The sequence below is a fragment of the Gorilla gorilla genome, chromosome 18, assembly GCF_029281585.2.
Source record: "Gorilla gorilla gorilla isolate KB3781 chromosome 18, NHGRI_mGorGor1-v2.1_pri, whole genome shotgun sequence".
In the NCBI taxonomy this organism is placed as follows: domain Eukaryota; kingdom Metazoa; phylum Chordata; class Mammalia; order Primates; family Hominidae; genus Gorilla; species Gorilla gorilla.
Window position 1 is genome coordinate 105,898,869 of NC_073242.2, and position 14,371 is coordinate 105,913,239.

General features: G+C 41.6%; 1 protein-coding gene across 1 annotated transcript in view; it reads right to left on the reverse strand.

Moving 5' to 3' along the window:
- CFDP1 (craniofacial development protein 1) overlaps positions 1–14,371 on the reverse strand; it is a 138,950-nt gene that overhangs the window by 115,831 nt on the left and 8,748 nt on the right. The window contains exons 2-4 of the mRNA XM_004058001.5: positions 3,812–3,929; positions 1,763–1,982; positions 1,056–1,180 (exon numbers count right to left, since the gene is read on the reverse strand). Coding sequence (XP_004058049.3) covers positions 1,056–1,180; positions 1,763–1,982; positions 3,812–3,929 — 463 coding nt within the window. The remainder of the gene's footprint in view (positions 1–1,055; positions 1,181–1,762; positions 1,983–3,811; positions 3,930–14,371) is intronic.

The window sequence follows — 14,371 nt, forward strand, 5'->3', positions numbered from 1 at the left end:
ACCTGTAGTCCCAGCTACTCGGGAGGCTGAGACAGGAGAATGGCGTGAACCCGGGAGGTGGAGCTTGCAGTGAGCCAAGATTGAGCCACTGCACTCCAGCTTGGGCAACAGAGCAAGACTCTGTCTCAAAAAAAAAAAAAAAGAAAAAAAAAAGGCCAGGAGTGGCAGCTCATGCCTGTAATCCTAGCACTTTGGGAGGCCAAGGCGGGTGGATCACCTGGGGTCAGAAGTTCAAGACCAGCCTAGCCAACATGGCGAAACCCCATCTCTACTAAAAACACAAAAATAACAGGACATGGTGGCACAGGCCTGCAATCCCATCTACTTGGGAGGCTGAGGAAGGAGAATCACTTGAACCTGGGAGGTGGAGGTCGCAATGAGCCGAGATCGCACCCTGTACTCCAGCCTGCACAACGGGAGCGAGACTCCATCTAAAAAAACACAAAAACAAAAACAAAAACAAAACAAAAAAACTACAAAAGAATTAGCTGGGTATGGTGGTGTGTGCCTGTAATCCCAGCTACTCGGGAGGCTGAAGTAGGAGAATTGCCTGAACTGGGACCCGGGAGGCAGAGGTTGCAGGGAGCCGAGATCACGCCACTGCATTCCATCCTGGGCTACAGAGCAAGACTCCGTCTCAGAAAAAGAAAATAATATTGAAACCAAATTTTTCTCCTTGTATTTTCAATTCTTATCTGATTTCTGAGACTTCAATGGGGCTCACATTGCAGTCAAGGAGAGTAATAAAGGGAGACATGACTTACCAAAAGTCACAAAACATGGCAATGATCAAGTGGAACAAAATACTTAACTCTTACATTCCCTTGCTTCTGTTCAGCTGACCACTTCGTAAAGCTCAAAAACTACACTGCTATATGTGAAAGGACCTTTCTCATACTCCCTGGTAATTTACAGAGCCAGTTTTCCTTGAGTTCAAATATAACTCTCCCAAAATATTATGATGGATTGAAAAGAGGATAGATGGCTAACACCAGTCAGAGAGAGAGGCTCATTTTTAAAAACGCTAGTTTCAAAGTTTGTGAAGGTTCTCTTACCTTACTTCTTCACCAGCAAAATCAAACACCTTGGTGATTTTAACTTTTTCTGTTTCTTTAGGTTTCTCTAGCTCTTCTTTTACCAACAATTTACTTGAACTTGTCTCTTCGGTCTCCTCTCCTTTCTATAAAAAAAACAAGAAATGTAATGTTTCACCAAAAGATGAACCGTATTGTTTACAGATACTTTTTATTTTTTTTTCTTTGAGATAGCGTCTCACTCTGTAGCCCAAGCTGGAGTGCAGTAACACAATCTTGGCTCACTGCAACCTCCCCACCTCCCAGGTTAAAGCGATTCTCCTTGCTTCAGCGTCCAAAGTAGCTGGGATTACAGGCAACCGCCACCACACCCAGCTAATTTTTGTACTTTTAGTAGAGACAGGATTTCGCCATGTTGGCCAGGCTGGTCTCGAACTCCTGACCTCAAATGATCCACCTGCCTCAGCCTCCCAAAGTGCACAGATTGTTGGTGTGTGGCACTGCAGTCAGCCTATAGCTACTCTTAAATGTTTCATCTCTAACCAGTTAAAGGCCTATTGGAAACTTACATGATTAGAGAAGCTTATTCTCCTACCACAGGAAATGCTTTGCTTTTCACTTAGTACAGTTGTTATCAAAAGGCATCTGGTCGATTTCCGTAGGCTTCAAATCTCAGTAATGTAGGGTATTTCTGGAGAGGCATTCACCTCATTAATGTCTCAACTTACCTTAACTTGTGTACTTGGGGGCACTTTTGATTTTGGTCCCACATCATTGAGGAAGCTGGCCCAGAGTTCGTCCTCCTTCTTTTTCCTGGCATCCTCTGATCCAATGCCTTTTTCCTGCTCTGCAGCTTCATCTTCCTCCTCACTACTGCTTCCCTCAGATTCTGAATTGGCATCCTCCTCTTCCTCTTCTTCTAATGAGAGGCCACCTTGTCTTCTCTTCCTAATCACCAGCAGTCACAGGAAAAAGGAAAGACAGCACAAAACGATTTCAGTTATCCCTCTCCCAATCCCAAAGGTAATCTTATAAACCCAAGAACACTTTAAATTCTGGGACTACTGGTTAATATACTGAAGTGAGTAGAAGAGGTAAGCTGAAATTTTATAGAAGAAAAAAAAAGAATTGAAAAAAAAAAAAAAAAAGAACTGAGCTCTTAGTGCTAACTTTTCTCCAATCACTTAAAATCAAAGTATAGCATTCTCCTTCTAAATCAGGACCAGCTGTTTTCACAAAGAAAACATCCAAATCACCTAATCACAGAATTAATCTATCCAGAAAGAATATTCTAAGAACATATTATATGTGCCAGACATTGTTGACTTTTTAAAGCTACTCCATTTGTAGAACAAGTTCTATTTAGAAGAGCCTCAACTTTATTTGCACTATTTCTTCCAAGAGTTCTCAAGGAAAAAGAAAAAAATCCATGTTTCTTCCCACTTTCGGAAGAAATGAGAGCTGGAACATAGAAAAATTCAAGGACAGGCCAGGCGCAGTGGCTCACACCTGTAATCCCAGCACTCTGGGAGGCCGAGGCCCACACAGAGATTCCACTACCTTTTTTCTCTTTTACTTCACATAAACTTTCATCACAACAAGATGAGAAAATTAGCCGGGCATGTTGGTGGGTGCCTATAATCCAGCCACTCAGAGGCTGAGGCAGGGAACTGAACCCAGGAGGCGGAGGTTGCAGTGAGCAGAGATCACGCCACTGCACTCCAGCCTGGGCAACAGGGCGAGACTCTGTCTCAAAAAAAAAAAAAAAAAAAAAAAATTCAAGGACAAAAAAACTGGGCCCAAGACTTATAAGAGTATATTGCTTCTTAGACTATTTTGACTTTAGGTGAATCAATCTAATATCTACAATTCTTTCTTTTTCATGAATGATAATCTGCTTTTTGCTTCAATGCCCAGGAAGACAGAAACACCCAAGTGAGGTAAAAGACTTCTATGGAAGATGCCCTTATCTAAGTTAAATAACCTGTCAGAATTTTCATAATTTTCATGGGAAAAGAAGCCCATACCAGGCCTATGCCAGGCAATGTGCTAATATCTGTATTTTAAAAATTTAATTGCATATATAACCTTAGATCAAACAATTCCACTTCTAAATGTTACATTTACAGATATATTTATACATGTATACATTATATACATTTATATATTTATGTATACTTTGTATACATGTATACAAAGAATATTCAGTGCACTCTTCTTTGTTGTAGTAAAGACTAGATACAATCTAAACATCCCTCGATACAGGAAAGCCTAAATAAAGTAAGGCCTATTCACATAACGTAATACTATGAAAAGGAGGAGATACTGCCATGGTACTATCTCCAAGATGTGAAATAAAGAGAAATGAAAATGAGAAAGTGAGTATGCTACTATTTATATTTTTTTCTAAAAAAAAAAAATGAAGAAAATATAGACATATATGCATTTGCATGCACAGACTATCTCTGGTAGCATAGTTCTTCAGAGGCAAAGCAACAAGGTCTAGGAACAGGGTAAACATCTTTTTAGGGACTGAATTTTCTGTTTTAACCATATGTACATATTACCTATTAATATTTTCTTTACATTAAAGCTTAAAATGTTTAAAGCTTTCCAGAGACCAAGAAGTTAATCCTAAAATAACAGCAAATGTTTCCCTCAAAGAGAAAAGGGTTAGAAACTCTGGCTTCATTAAATCTATCATAAGACCAATCTTAGCAATCAGGATGGTTGTGACAATAGCCCCTAACTTCTAAGGGCCTTGAGGGCAGCATCACCTGGCTGGAATGCTCTGGGCCTTTCTTTTTTTCCCTTGGGTTTTCTGTGTCTGCTCTTCACCATCCACTTCATCTTCCTTCACTAATTCATTTACATCATCTTCACTATACTCTCCACCTGAAATCACATAACAGGGTGATCAGACAGGAATAAAGGTTTTCACATCAAGATGAGACATTTTCATTAATACAAGCTTTCACACCGAGACATTTTCATTAAGAAAAAGTGAATTTTCCCCTATTCTTCACCTAACGAAAACATCATTTCCTTGGGGAAGTCTTCTCTGCCCCTGAATACTACCCTATGTTCTTCTATCGTAGGCTTCCATGGCAGTCTCTACTTCCCCTCCATAACTCATCCCACTTATATTTAATGTTGGTAATTTCTGCTGCACTGTATACTCCAAGAGGACATAAACCCTGTTCATCGTGACTTTTAAGTATTCACTAAATGAATGAGTGAATGAACAGAAATTTCAATTCTACTAATGTGTTTCTCAAAGAAGAAACTGATGCACTACCTCATCTTGGGTATCTTTCAAATCTAATTTAAAAAACACTTTGTCTTCTCAATAAAAGAAGTTTAAAAGGAAACCTAAAGACTTCCAGTTAAACATAGCAGAAAGAACAAACACACCCATGTCCCATTGTCAGACAATGACATTCAAGGGTCCCCAACAAAAGAGTGTTGCTTGGATGTCTGACCACATGCTGTGGGTACCAGTCAATAAACCAACCCTGCCCACACAGAGATTCCACTACCTTTTTCCTCTTTTACTTCATATAAACTTTCAATTGAAGCGTACATACCAAAAAGCACACAAATCTAATATACAGTTCAATGGAATGACACACAGTGAACACACTTGCATAACCAGGGCCCCAGCTCGAGGAACTGAACATTAGCAGCATCCCAGAAGGCCCCTTGTGCTCCCTTCCAGTCACTAACCACTGCCCTACCCCTAAAGGGAACCAATATCCTGACTTCTAAAGTCACGGGTTAGTTTTGCCTGCTTTTGAACTTTCAACAGAAGCCTGCACTGTGTACTCTTCTGTGTCTGGCTTCTTTTATTCGACATATGTTTGTGAGAGTCACCCACATTGTTGCAGTGTAGCTGTAGTTTATTCATTCTCACTCCTAAATAGTAAATAGTGTGTCATTGTATGACTATACCATAATCCGTTTATTCATTCTACTGCTGATGCACAACTAGGTTGTTTCCAATTTGGAGTCATTACAAACAGTACTGCTGTGATACTCCTGTGCATCCAATCAGCTTTATTTATTTATTGAGACGGAGTCTTGCTCTGTCACCCAGGCTGGAGTGCAGTGGCGCGATCTTGGCTCACTACAACCTCTTGCCTCCCAAGTTCAAGCGATTCTCCTGCCTTGGCCTCCGGAGTAGCTGACATTACAGAAGTGTGCCACCACACCCAGCTGATTTTTGTATTTTTAGTAGAGATGGGGTTTTACCATGTTGGCCAGGCTGGTTTTGAATTCTGACCTCAGGTGATCCAGCCGCCTTGGCCTCCCAAAGTGCTGCGATTACAGACATGAGCCACCGCACACGGCCTCCAATCAGCTTTTAAATACTTCACTTATAATGTACCAAGGACCACCAAACACTTGAGAAAAGCCTCCAATATGAAAGGCAAGATTCAAGACAAACAGAAAGGAATTCAGAGGAAACAAAATTAGTGCAGAAAGAGGAGATGGGGAGGGGGACAGATTAAAAACTTAAAGAAAAAGGCTTTGTAATTAATATCCTGAAAGAGATAAGAGAAACTGTGGCATCCATGGAATAAAAATAAGACTTTTAAAATAATTCAGAAAAACGAAACAAACAAAAAAGCTCGTAAAAACTAAAACAACGATAAAAGAGATTAAAAAAAAAAAAAGGTAGACCAGTGGCTCACGCCTATAATCTCAGCCCTTTGGGAGGCCGAGGCAGGTGGTTCGCCTGAGCCCAGGAGTTGAAGACCAGCCTGGGCAACTGTGAAACCCTGTCTCTACAAAAAAATACAAAAATTAGCTGGGCTTGGTGGTACACACCTCTAGTCTAAGCTGAGGCAGAAAGATCACTTGAGCCTGGGAGGTCAAGGCTGGAGTGAGCCAAGATCACACCACTGCACTCCAGCCTGGGTAACAGAGCAAGACCCTGTCTCAAAAAAATAAATACATAAATTAAAAAAATTTTTAAAGGCGATGAGAAGGAGCCAGCTGTGTGAAAATCTGGAGAATAAGCATTTGAGGCTGAGGTGGAAACAATCAATATCCAAAATGGAATTCTGTTTGACATCCCAAACACCAAGGGCTAAGTGACAGTGTTTCATGAAGAGAGCAGTGAGTTCCTGCTTAAGACGGCAATCTGAACACAGAAATGTAATTTTACTTCCTCCTGAACCTAGTGAGACCCCATATCTAAAAAAAATTTTTAAACATTAGCCAGGCATGGTGGGGAATGCCTATGGTCCCAGCTGCTTGGGAGGCTGAGGGGAGGATCACTTGAACCCAGGAGGTCAAGGCTGAAGTGAGCCATGGACAAGCTACTGCATTCCAGCCTGGGTGACAGTGAGACCCTGTCTCAAAAACAAAAACAAAAACAAATACCACCCCAAAATACAAAGAAACACAAATGTATTTACCTTTTTATCCAGCAGTCCCACTTCTATCCCAGAATATATAATAGGTTATTCACTCAGTACTGTTTGTAATAACAAAAAATTAGAAACAGCTCAAGTTGTCTCACAGTAAGTAACTGGCTGAAAATGCTATGGTCCATCTAAATAATGGAATACCACAGTCATTACAATGCAATGTGTAAAATTTCTATGTATTTACCTCCAAGATATACTCTTAAGTTAAAGAGAAAAAAAAGGAGAGGAAAAGCAAAAGAACAGTGTATGAAATATGCCAGCTCTGGATGAGGAAAAAGGAAGAATTAAGAATATGCTTATATTTGTTTGTATATGGAAAAAGCGACACTAGAAGGATAAACAAGAAACTAATGAAAACAGCTCCTTATAAGGGTCAGGATAAAACAGAGTAGAAGCAAGAGTTCACTGTGTTTATCTCTCTACAGAACTTTGAAAATCCCTTAAATTCAAAAGTTTGAATAAATAAACATAACTGTATACCAAAATGATAACATAACCACATAAACAAAAGATCTACTCCCAGGACTTTAAAAACAGTATTCTGACTATACATCTTCATCAAGATGCATTCCAAAGACAAAAAAAAAGTTCTACTCTGTGTAGTAACATCAATGTTGGTATTTTGAAACTATTTCCTTTATATCATAGGTTAAAGCAAGTAATTAATCACGTTAGGAATCTAGATCTTCAGAATAAGAGAAATGACACAATTATAAAATCAAAGAAATTGGGAGCGGTGGCTCATGCCTGTAATCCCAGCACTTTGGGAGGCTGAGGTGGGTGTACCACCTGAGGCCAGAGTTCTGGACCAGTCTGGCCAACACAGTGAAACCCCATCTCTACTAAAAATACAAAATTAGCTGGGTGTGGTGATGCATGCCTGTAATTCCAGCTACTCAGGGAGCTGAGGCAGGAGAATTGCTTGAACCTGGGGGGCGGAGGTTGCAATGAGCTGAGACACACCATTGCACTCCAGCCTGGGCAACAAGAGTGAAACTGTGCCTCAAAAAAAAAAAAAAAAAAAAAGAATTAAGAATATCAATATGAACTCTAACCCTTTTTTTTTTTTTTTTTTTTTTTTTGACGCAGTCTCGCTCTGTCGCCCAGGCTAGAGTGCAGTGGCACGATCTCGGCTCACTGCAAGCTCCGCCTCCCGGGTTTTACGCCATTCTCCTGCCTCAGCCTCCCGTGTAGGTGGGACTACAGGCATGCACCACCTATGCCTGGCTAATTTTTTTTGTATTTTTAGTAGAGATGGGGTTTCACCATGTTAGCCAAGATGGTCTCGAACTCCTGACCTTGTGATCCGCCCACCTCGGCCTCCCAAAGTGCTGGGATTACAGGCGTGAGCCAACGCGCCGGCTAACCCTTTTTAAGTATTTCCTAGTTTTGTCCACTAGACAAACGGCATATAAACTACATCATTCTGGTAACATCGAGCATCTCTAAAGTTCAAAGTTGAGACCATTTACCACAAAAAGGCTCCCTAAAAAAACAAAAAAAAACTCACTTCAGGTCTGAGGCAAAGAAAGCACAAGATAAAACCAGGACATTTTTCTGTGCCAGAAAGCCAGGAAGCTATTTAAAAATAACAGATCAAGGCCAGGTGCAGTGGCTCATGCCTGTCATCCTACCACTTTAGGAGGCCAAGGTGGGTGAGTATGGGGGGGAGTGCTTGAGCCCATGAGTTCGAGACCAGCCTGGGCAACAGAGCAAGAGCCTGTTTCTATAAAAGATTTTTAAAAAATTAGTCAGGCATGGTGGCACGCACCTGTAGTTCCATCTACTGGGGAGGCTGAGGCAGGAGGATCACTTGAGCCCAGGAATTGAAGGCTACAGTAAGCAGGACGCCGACTCATAAAAAATAAATAATAATAAAAAAAGATCAAATTAAAAGGATACAAGATCCAGCCTGAAAGAGCTCCTACTGGCCAAAGCAGTGAAGACCTGAACATTAAAACAGGTAATTGTTAGAAAATGAAAACACACTGAATAAAAATCTGTGAGCCCCTCACGATATTAAAAAGACAGAAAAAAAATGTGTACCATTTTAGACTGCTATTTAAAATTACTACCTACTTTGAAAATTGTAATTGAGGGAAAAGAATTAAATATTTATACTGTTCCAATTGATAAAGGAAAGCTATACTTTACAGAAAAATTGTCAACCAATAAATACAGAAGAACCACAGAATTAGAAAGACATCACTTCTCAAACTCTAATGACAGTAGTAGTTTAGGCAAGGGTTACTAAGTAATGCCAAAAAGCAATTTAAGAAGCTGGGTGTGCCAGAGGCATCTGAACCAGAGCAACTCCATCCTGAATAGCGACTGGGTAAAACAAGGCTGAAACCTGCTGGGGTGCATTCCCAGGAGGTTAAGGCATTCTAAGTCACACGATAAGCTAGAAGGTTGGCAGAAGATACAGGTCATAAAGACCTTGCTGATAAAACAGTCTGCCGTAAAGAAGCTGGCTAAAACCCACCAAAACCAGCGCCATGACAGCTTACAAATGCCATGGCAACATCAGGAAGTTACTCTAAATGGTCTGAAAAGGGGAGGCATGAATAATCCACCCCTTGTTTAGCATATAATCAAGAAATAACCATAAAAATGGGCAACCAGCAGCCCTTGGGTCTGCTCTGTCTATGGAGTATACATTCTTTATTCCTCTACTTTCTTAATAAACTTGTTTTTACTTTTCTGTATGGATTTCCCTCGAATTCTTTCTTGTTCGAGATCCAAGAACCCTCTCTTGGGGTCTGGGTCTGGATCCCCTTTCAGGTAACAGGTAGTCTTAGCTACCTCAGAAGCTCTCTTGAGCCCGGGAATTTGAGTCCAGACTGAACAACACAGTGAGACCTCCATCTCAAAAAAAAAAAAAAAAAAAAAATTAAAAAGCAATTTAAGTTTTAACCATTAAATATACTGCCACAGGGAATACTTTCCAGTTCTAAAAGTTCCAAAGGAAAAAACAAGTATACAAGAGAGGGATCAGACTGTTATCACCCTGATTTAATAGTCACCACTACAGTTATCAACCAGATATTGTGTCTTCTGATGCTATTCAAACATCAGACGTCCATTGATAATGCATTCTAGCCAAAGTATTCCATTGGAACCCATCAAGCATTTAGATCTAACTTCTGATTTACAGAGAACTGAAGGAACAAAGGAACTAAAACAACACCATGAGGGAATAACCAGACAAATCCAAGAGCTGAGACATGCTGCAAGACGTATGGCTTTGATCTTTTCAGCAGTCTATGCCATTACAGAAAGGGGAGTGTGCTAGATTAAAAGAGACTCAAGGATGGAACAACTGGATAATATGTGTAGTATTGAACTCAACTGTGATTTGGACACACAAGCTATAACCATTTTGGAAAATTTGAGTATGATCTATATATAAAACATTTACTAAAATAAATGGGTAGAAATCATCCACTGAAAAGAGCAGGTTGAAAAGCGATGTGAGTAAATACAATTGCAGGCTGAGGAAAACATACAAATATCTATACCTAGGTGTAGAAAAAAATCAGAGTGAGTTTTCACTAAAGGATTGACATGATAGTCTCTAGGTAGTTCAACTATTTTTTTTTATTTTTAAGTGATTTTTTATTTAACTGTCTGCATTTTCTAATTTTCTATAAAGCTCTGCACTACTTTTGAAAACTTTTGCCTGTTTTCATCATAAAAACAGGCAAATGTTGTAGACAGTTCAGACAAGTAGATGCACATAGCTCTGGATCTTAAACATGTAAAAAGATGCTTAATCTCATTAATAATGAGACAGCCATGTGGGAGGGGGTCCTTGGAGAATCTCCGGCCAGCCAGCAGACTAGGAGGAATGCGCACTGGGGTAGAGCCACAGAGGTTCCTGCTGTTTGCAGCGGGGAGGAGCCTGGCCCCTCTTCTTCCTGTGTGCAACCTGGGATTCAAAGCTGTGAGGCAGGAAGCACAGCAGCAGGAACTCTGGCCTTGCAGAGTCCCTGTTCCCCCTTTTTTCCCTTTTCACCCAATAAAACCCTGCTTTACTCAAGCTTCAAATTGTCTGTGAGCCTAAATTATCATGGCTGTGGGACAAGGACTCCATCTTTAGCTAAACTATGGAAAAGTCCTTCATCAGTAAGAGATAAGAAAATTTTAAATTATACATACAAAACCCCCCAAAACCTCAATGTCAAATTCCATGCAGTTACTATGAGGGAAAAAAAGATAGTAAGAATCAGAATAACATCCCCGTAGACAATGCAGGCACAAAAGGAACAAATCTTGTCCAAAGACTCAGAGCTTCCAATCACCTTTCTAGCACCCCAAGCGTAAATATGAGCCAAACTAACTAAGAATCACTATAAATCCGAGAAAGCCTCTTACATCATAAGACCCTAAACAAGCATACAGGGTGAATAAAAAATCACCCTAGAAGAAACAAAGCCTGTATTTCCTCATTTTATGAGGCTTGCATTATCTGATACTAAAATCACACAAGGAAATTACCAAAAAACTACAGATCGATATCCCTCATAAACACAGATGCAAAAATCCTCAACAAAATACGGCTGTCCCTCCATATTTCTGGGGAAGTGGTTCCAAGATCTCCCCCACCCCACACCAAAACCCACAGATGTTCAAGTCCCTGATATAAAATGATGTCATATTTACATATAATCTATGTACATCCTCTTGCATACTTTAAGTCATCTCTAGATTACTTACAACACCCAATATAAGTGCTATATGAATAGTTGTTATACTGTATTGTTTAGGAAATAATGACAAGGAAAAAAGTTTGTACACATTCAGTATAGATATAACCACCCATTTGTTTTCCCAAATACTTTCTCTCTCTCTCTTTTTTTTTTTGAGACGGAGTTTCACTCTTTTTGCCCAGGCTGGAGTGCAATGGTGCGATCTCGGCTCACCGCAACCTCTGCCTCCCGTGTTCAAGCTATTCTCCTGCCTCAGCCTCCCAAGTAGCTGGGATTACAGGCGCTTGCCACCACACCCAGCTAATTTTTTGTATTTTTAGTAGAGACAGGGTTTCGCCGTGTTGCCAGGATGGTCTCGATCTCTTGACCTCGTGATCCACCCGCCTCGGCCTCCCAAAGTGCTGGGACTACAGCCGTGAGCCACTGCGTCTGGCCTCTTTTTTTTTTTTTTTTTTTTTTTGAGACAGAGTCTCGCTCTGTTGCCCAAGCTAGAGTGCAGCGGCATGATCTTGGCTCACTACGATCCTCCCGGGTTCAAGTGATTCTCCTGCTTCAGCCTCACGAATAGCTGAGACTACAGGTATGCACCACCACTCCCAGCTGATTTTTGCATTTTTGGTAGAGACGGGGTTTCACCATGTTGGTCAGACTAGTCTTGAACTCCTGGCCTCAAGTGATCCACCCACTCCAGCCTCCCAAAGTGCTGGGATTACAGGTCAGAGCCACCACATCCAGCCTCTTAGAGAGTCTTAAAACTGTGATCAAAAAAAAAAAAACACGTTTTCAGAGGTTAAGGCAGGAGGATCGCTTGAGGCCAGGAGTTCAACGTGTCACTGAGCTGTGATCTTGCCACTGCACTCCAGCCTGGGGGACAGAGCAAAACCCTGTTTCTTTTAAAAACAAACAAACGAATCCAGGTTTTCTCACACCTGTAATGCCAGCACTTTGGGAGGCTAAGGCAGGAAGACTGCTCAAAGCCAGGTGTTTGAGACCAGCTTGGGCAACATGGTGAGAGACCTCGTCTCTACAAAAAATAAAAAATTAGGCCGGGCGCAGTGGCTCACGCCTGTAATCCCAGCACTTTGAGAGGCTGAGGTGGGTGGATCACAAGGTCAGGAGATCGAGACCACCCTGGCTAACATGGTGAAACCCCATCTCTACTAAAAATACAAAAAAATTAGCCGGGCCTGGTGGCGGGTGCCTGTAGTCCCAGCTACTCGGGAGGCTGAGGCAGGAGAATGGCGTGAACCCGGAAGGCAGGGCTGCCAGTGAACCGAGATGGTGCCACTGCACGCCAGCCTGGGTGACAGAGCAAGACTCCGTCTCAAAAAAAAAAAAAAAAAAATTAGATGGGCACGATGGTGTGCATCTGTAGTCCCAGGTACCTGGGAGGCTGAGGTGGGAGGATCACTTGAGCCCAGGAGTTTTAGGCTGCAGTGAGCTGATTGCGCCACTGCACTCCAGTCTGGGTAATCAAGCGATTCTCGTGCCTCAGCCCAGTAGCTGGGACTAATTTTTGTATTTTTAGTAGAGACTGGGTTTCACCACGTTGGCCAGGTTGGTTTTTTTTTTTTTTTTTTTTGAGACGGAGTCTCACTCTGTCGCCCAGGCTGGAGAGCAGTGGCGCGATCTCTGCTCACTGCAACCTCCGCCTCTTGGGTTCACGCCATTCTCCTGCCTCAGCCTCCCGAGCAGCTGGGACTACAGGCGCCCGCCACCTCGCCCGGCTAATTTTTTGTATTTTTAGTTGAGACGGGGTTTCACCACGTTAGCCAGGATGGTCTCGATCTCCTGACCTTGAGATCTGCCCGCCTCGGCCTCCCAGGTTGGTCTTTAACTCCTGGCTTCAAGTGATCTGCACTCCTTGGCCTCCCAGAGTGCTGGGATTACAGGCGTGAGCAACTGCACCCAGCCTTTTTCCAAATATTTTCTATCTGCAGTTGGTTGAATCCATGGCTGTGGAAACCACAGATACAGAAGGCTGACTATATTAGCAAACCAAATTCAGCAATGTATAAATATATCCTGACCAAGTGAGCTGTCTCCCAGAAATAAGTCTGTCAGAAATTTGATAATCAAACACTGTAATCCACCATATTAACAGACAAAAAAAAGAAAAACCACATGTAATTAAATCAATAGAGGGAGAAAAAGCATTTGACAAAATTCACCTCTCTGAAAATTAGGAATGGAAGGGAACTTATCTAACATGATAAAAGGAATCTCTGAGGGACAATATATGCAGACTGCCAAGGTTAACATTCCAGCTAAGTTACTATCTAACTGGATGAATTTCAGCCATTTGCTTAGACTTTGTGCCTCAGTTTTTTCATCAGTAAAATGCAGAACACAATTAGCACGTACAGTGTTAGGTGACTGAGTTGGTAATAAGTTACTCAATGCTAAAGTGTTTAAACGGCAGGCAGACAGACACACACGGCATCTGTGAAAAACCTATAGCTAACACCACATCAAGTGGTAAAACACTGATTTCTTTTCCCCCTTAAGACTGGGAAAAAGGCTGCCAGACGCGGTGGCTCACGCCTATAATCCCAGCACTTTGGGAGGCTGAGGCAGGCAGATCACGAGGTCAGGAGATCAAGACCATTCTGGCTAACACGGTGAAACCCTGTCTCTACTAAAAATACAAAAACTTAGCGGGCGTGGTGGCGGGCGCCTGCAGTCCCAACTACTCGGGAGGCTGAGGCAGAAGAATGGCGTGAACCCAGGAGGCAGAGGTCACAGTGACCCAAGATCGTGCCACTGCACACTCCAGCCTGGGCAACAGAGGGAGACTCCATCTCAAAAAAAAAAAAAGATTGGGAAAAAGGCAAAGATGTCCCCTCTCACCACTACTATTCAACATCATACTGGAGGTATAAAGTACAACAAGGCAAGCAAAATAAATATAAAAGGTAAACATATTGGAAAGGAAGAAATAAAACCGTTTCTATTCACATTTGACATCACTGTCTGTGTGGAAAATCCCACAGAATCTACAAAAACCTCCAGACCTGGTAAATGAGTTTAGCAAGGTTGTAGAATACAAGGTTAGTATGCAGAACCTGTATTGTATTTCCATATACTAGTTACAAACAATTAGAAATAAAAACTTTTTACACCTAAAAAAAGATACAGACTGTATTCATAGACTAAAATATAAGATCGTTAAACTGTCAATTCTTCCCAA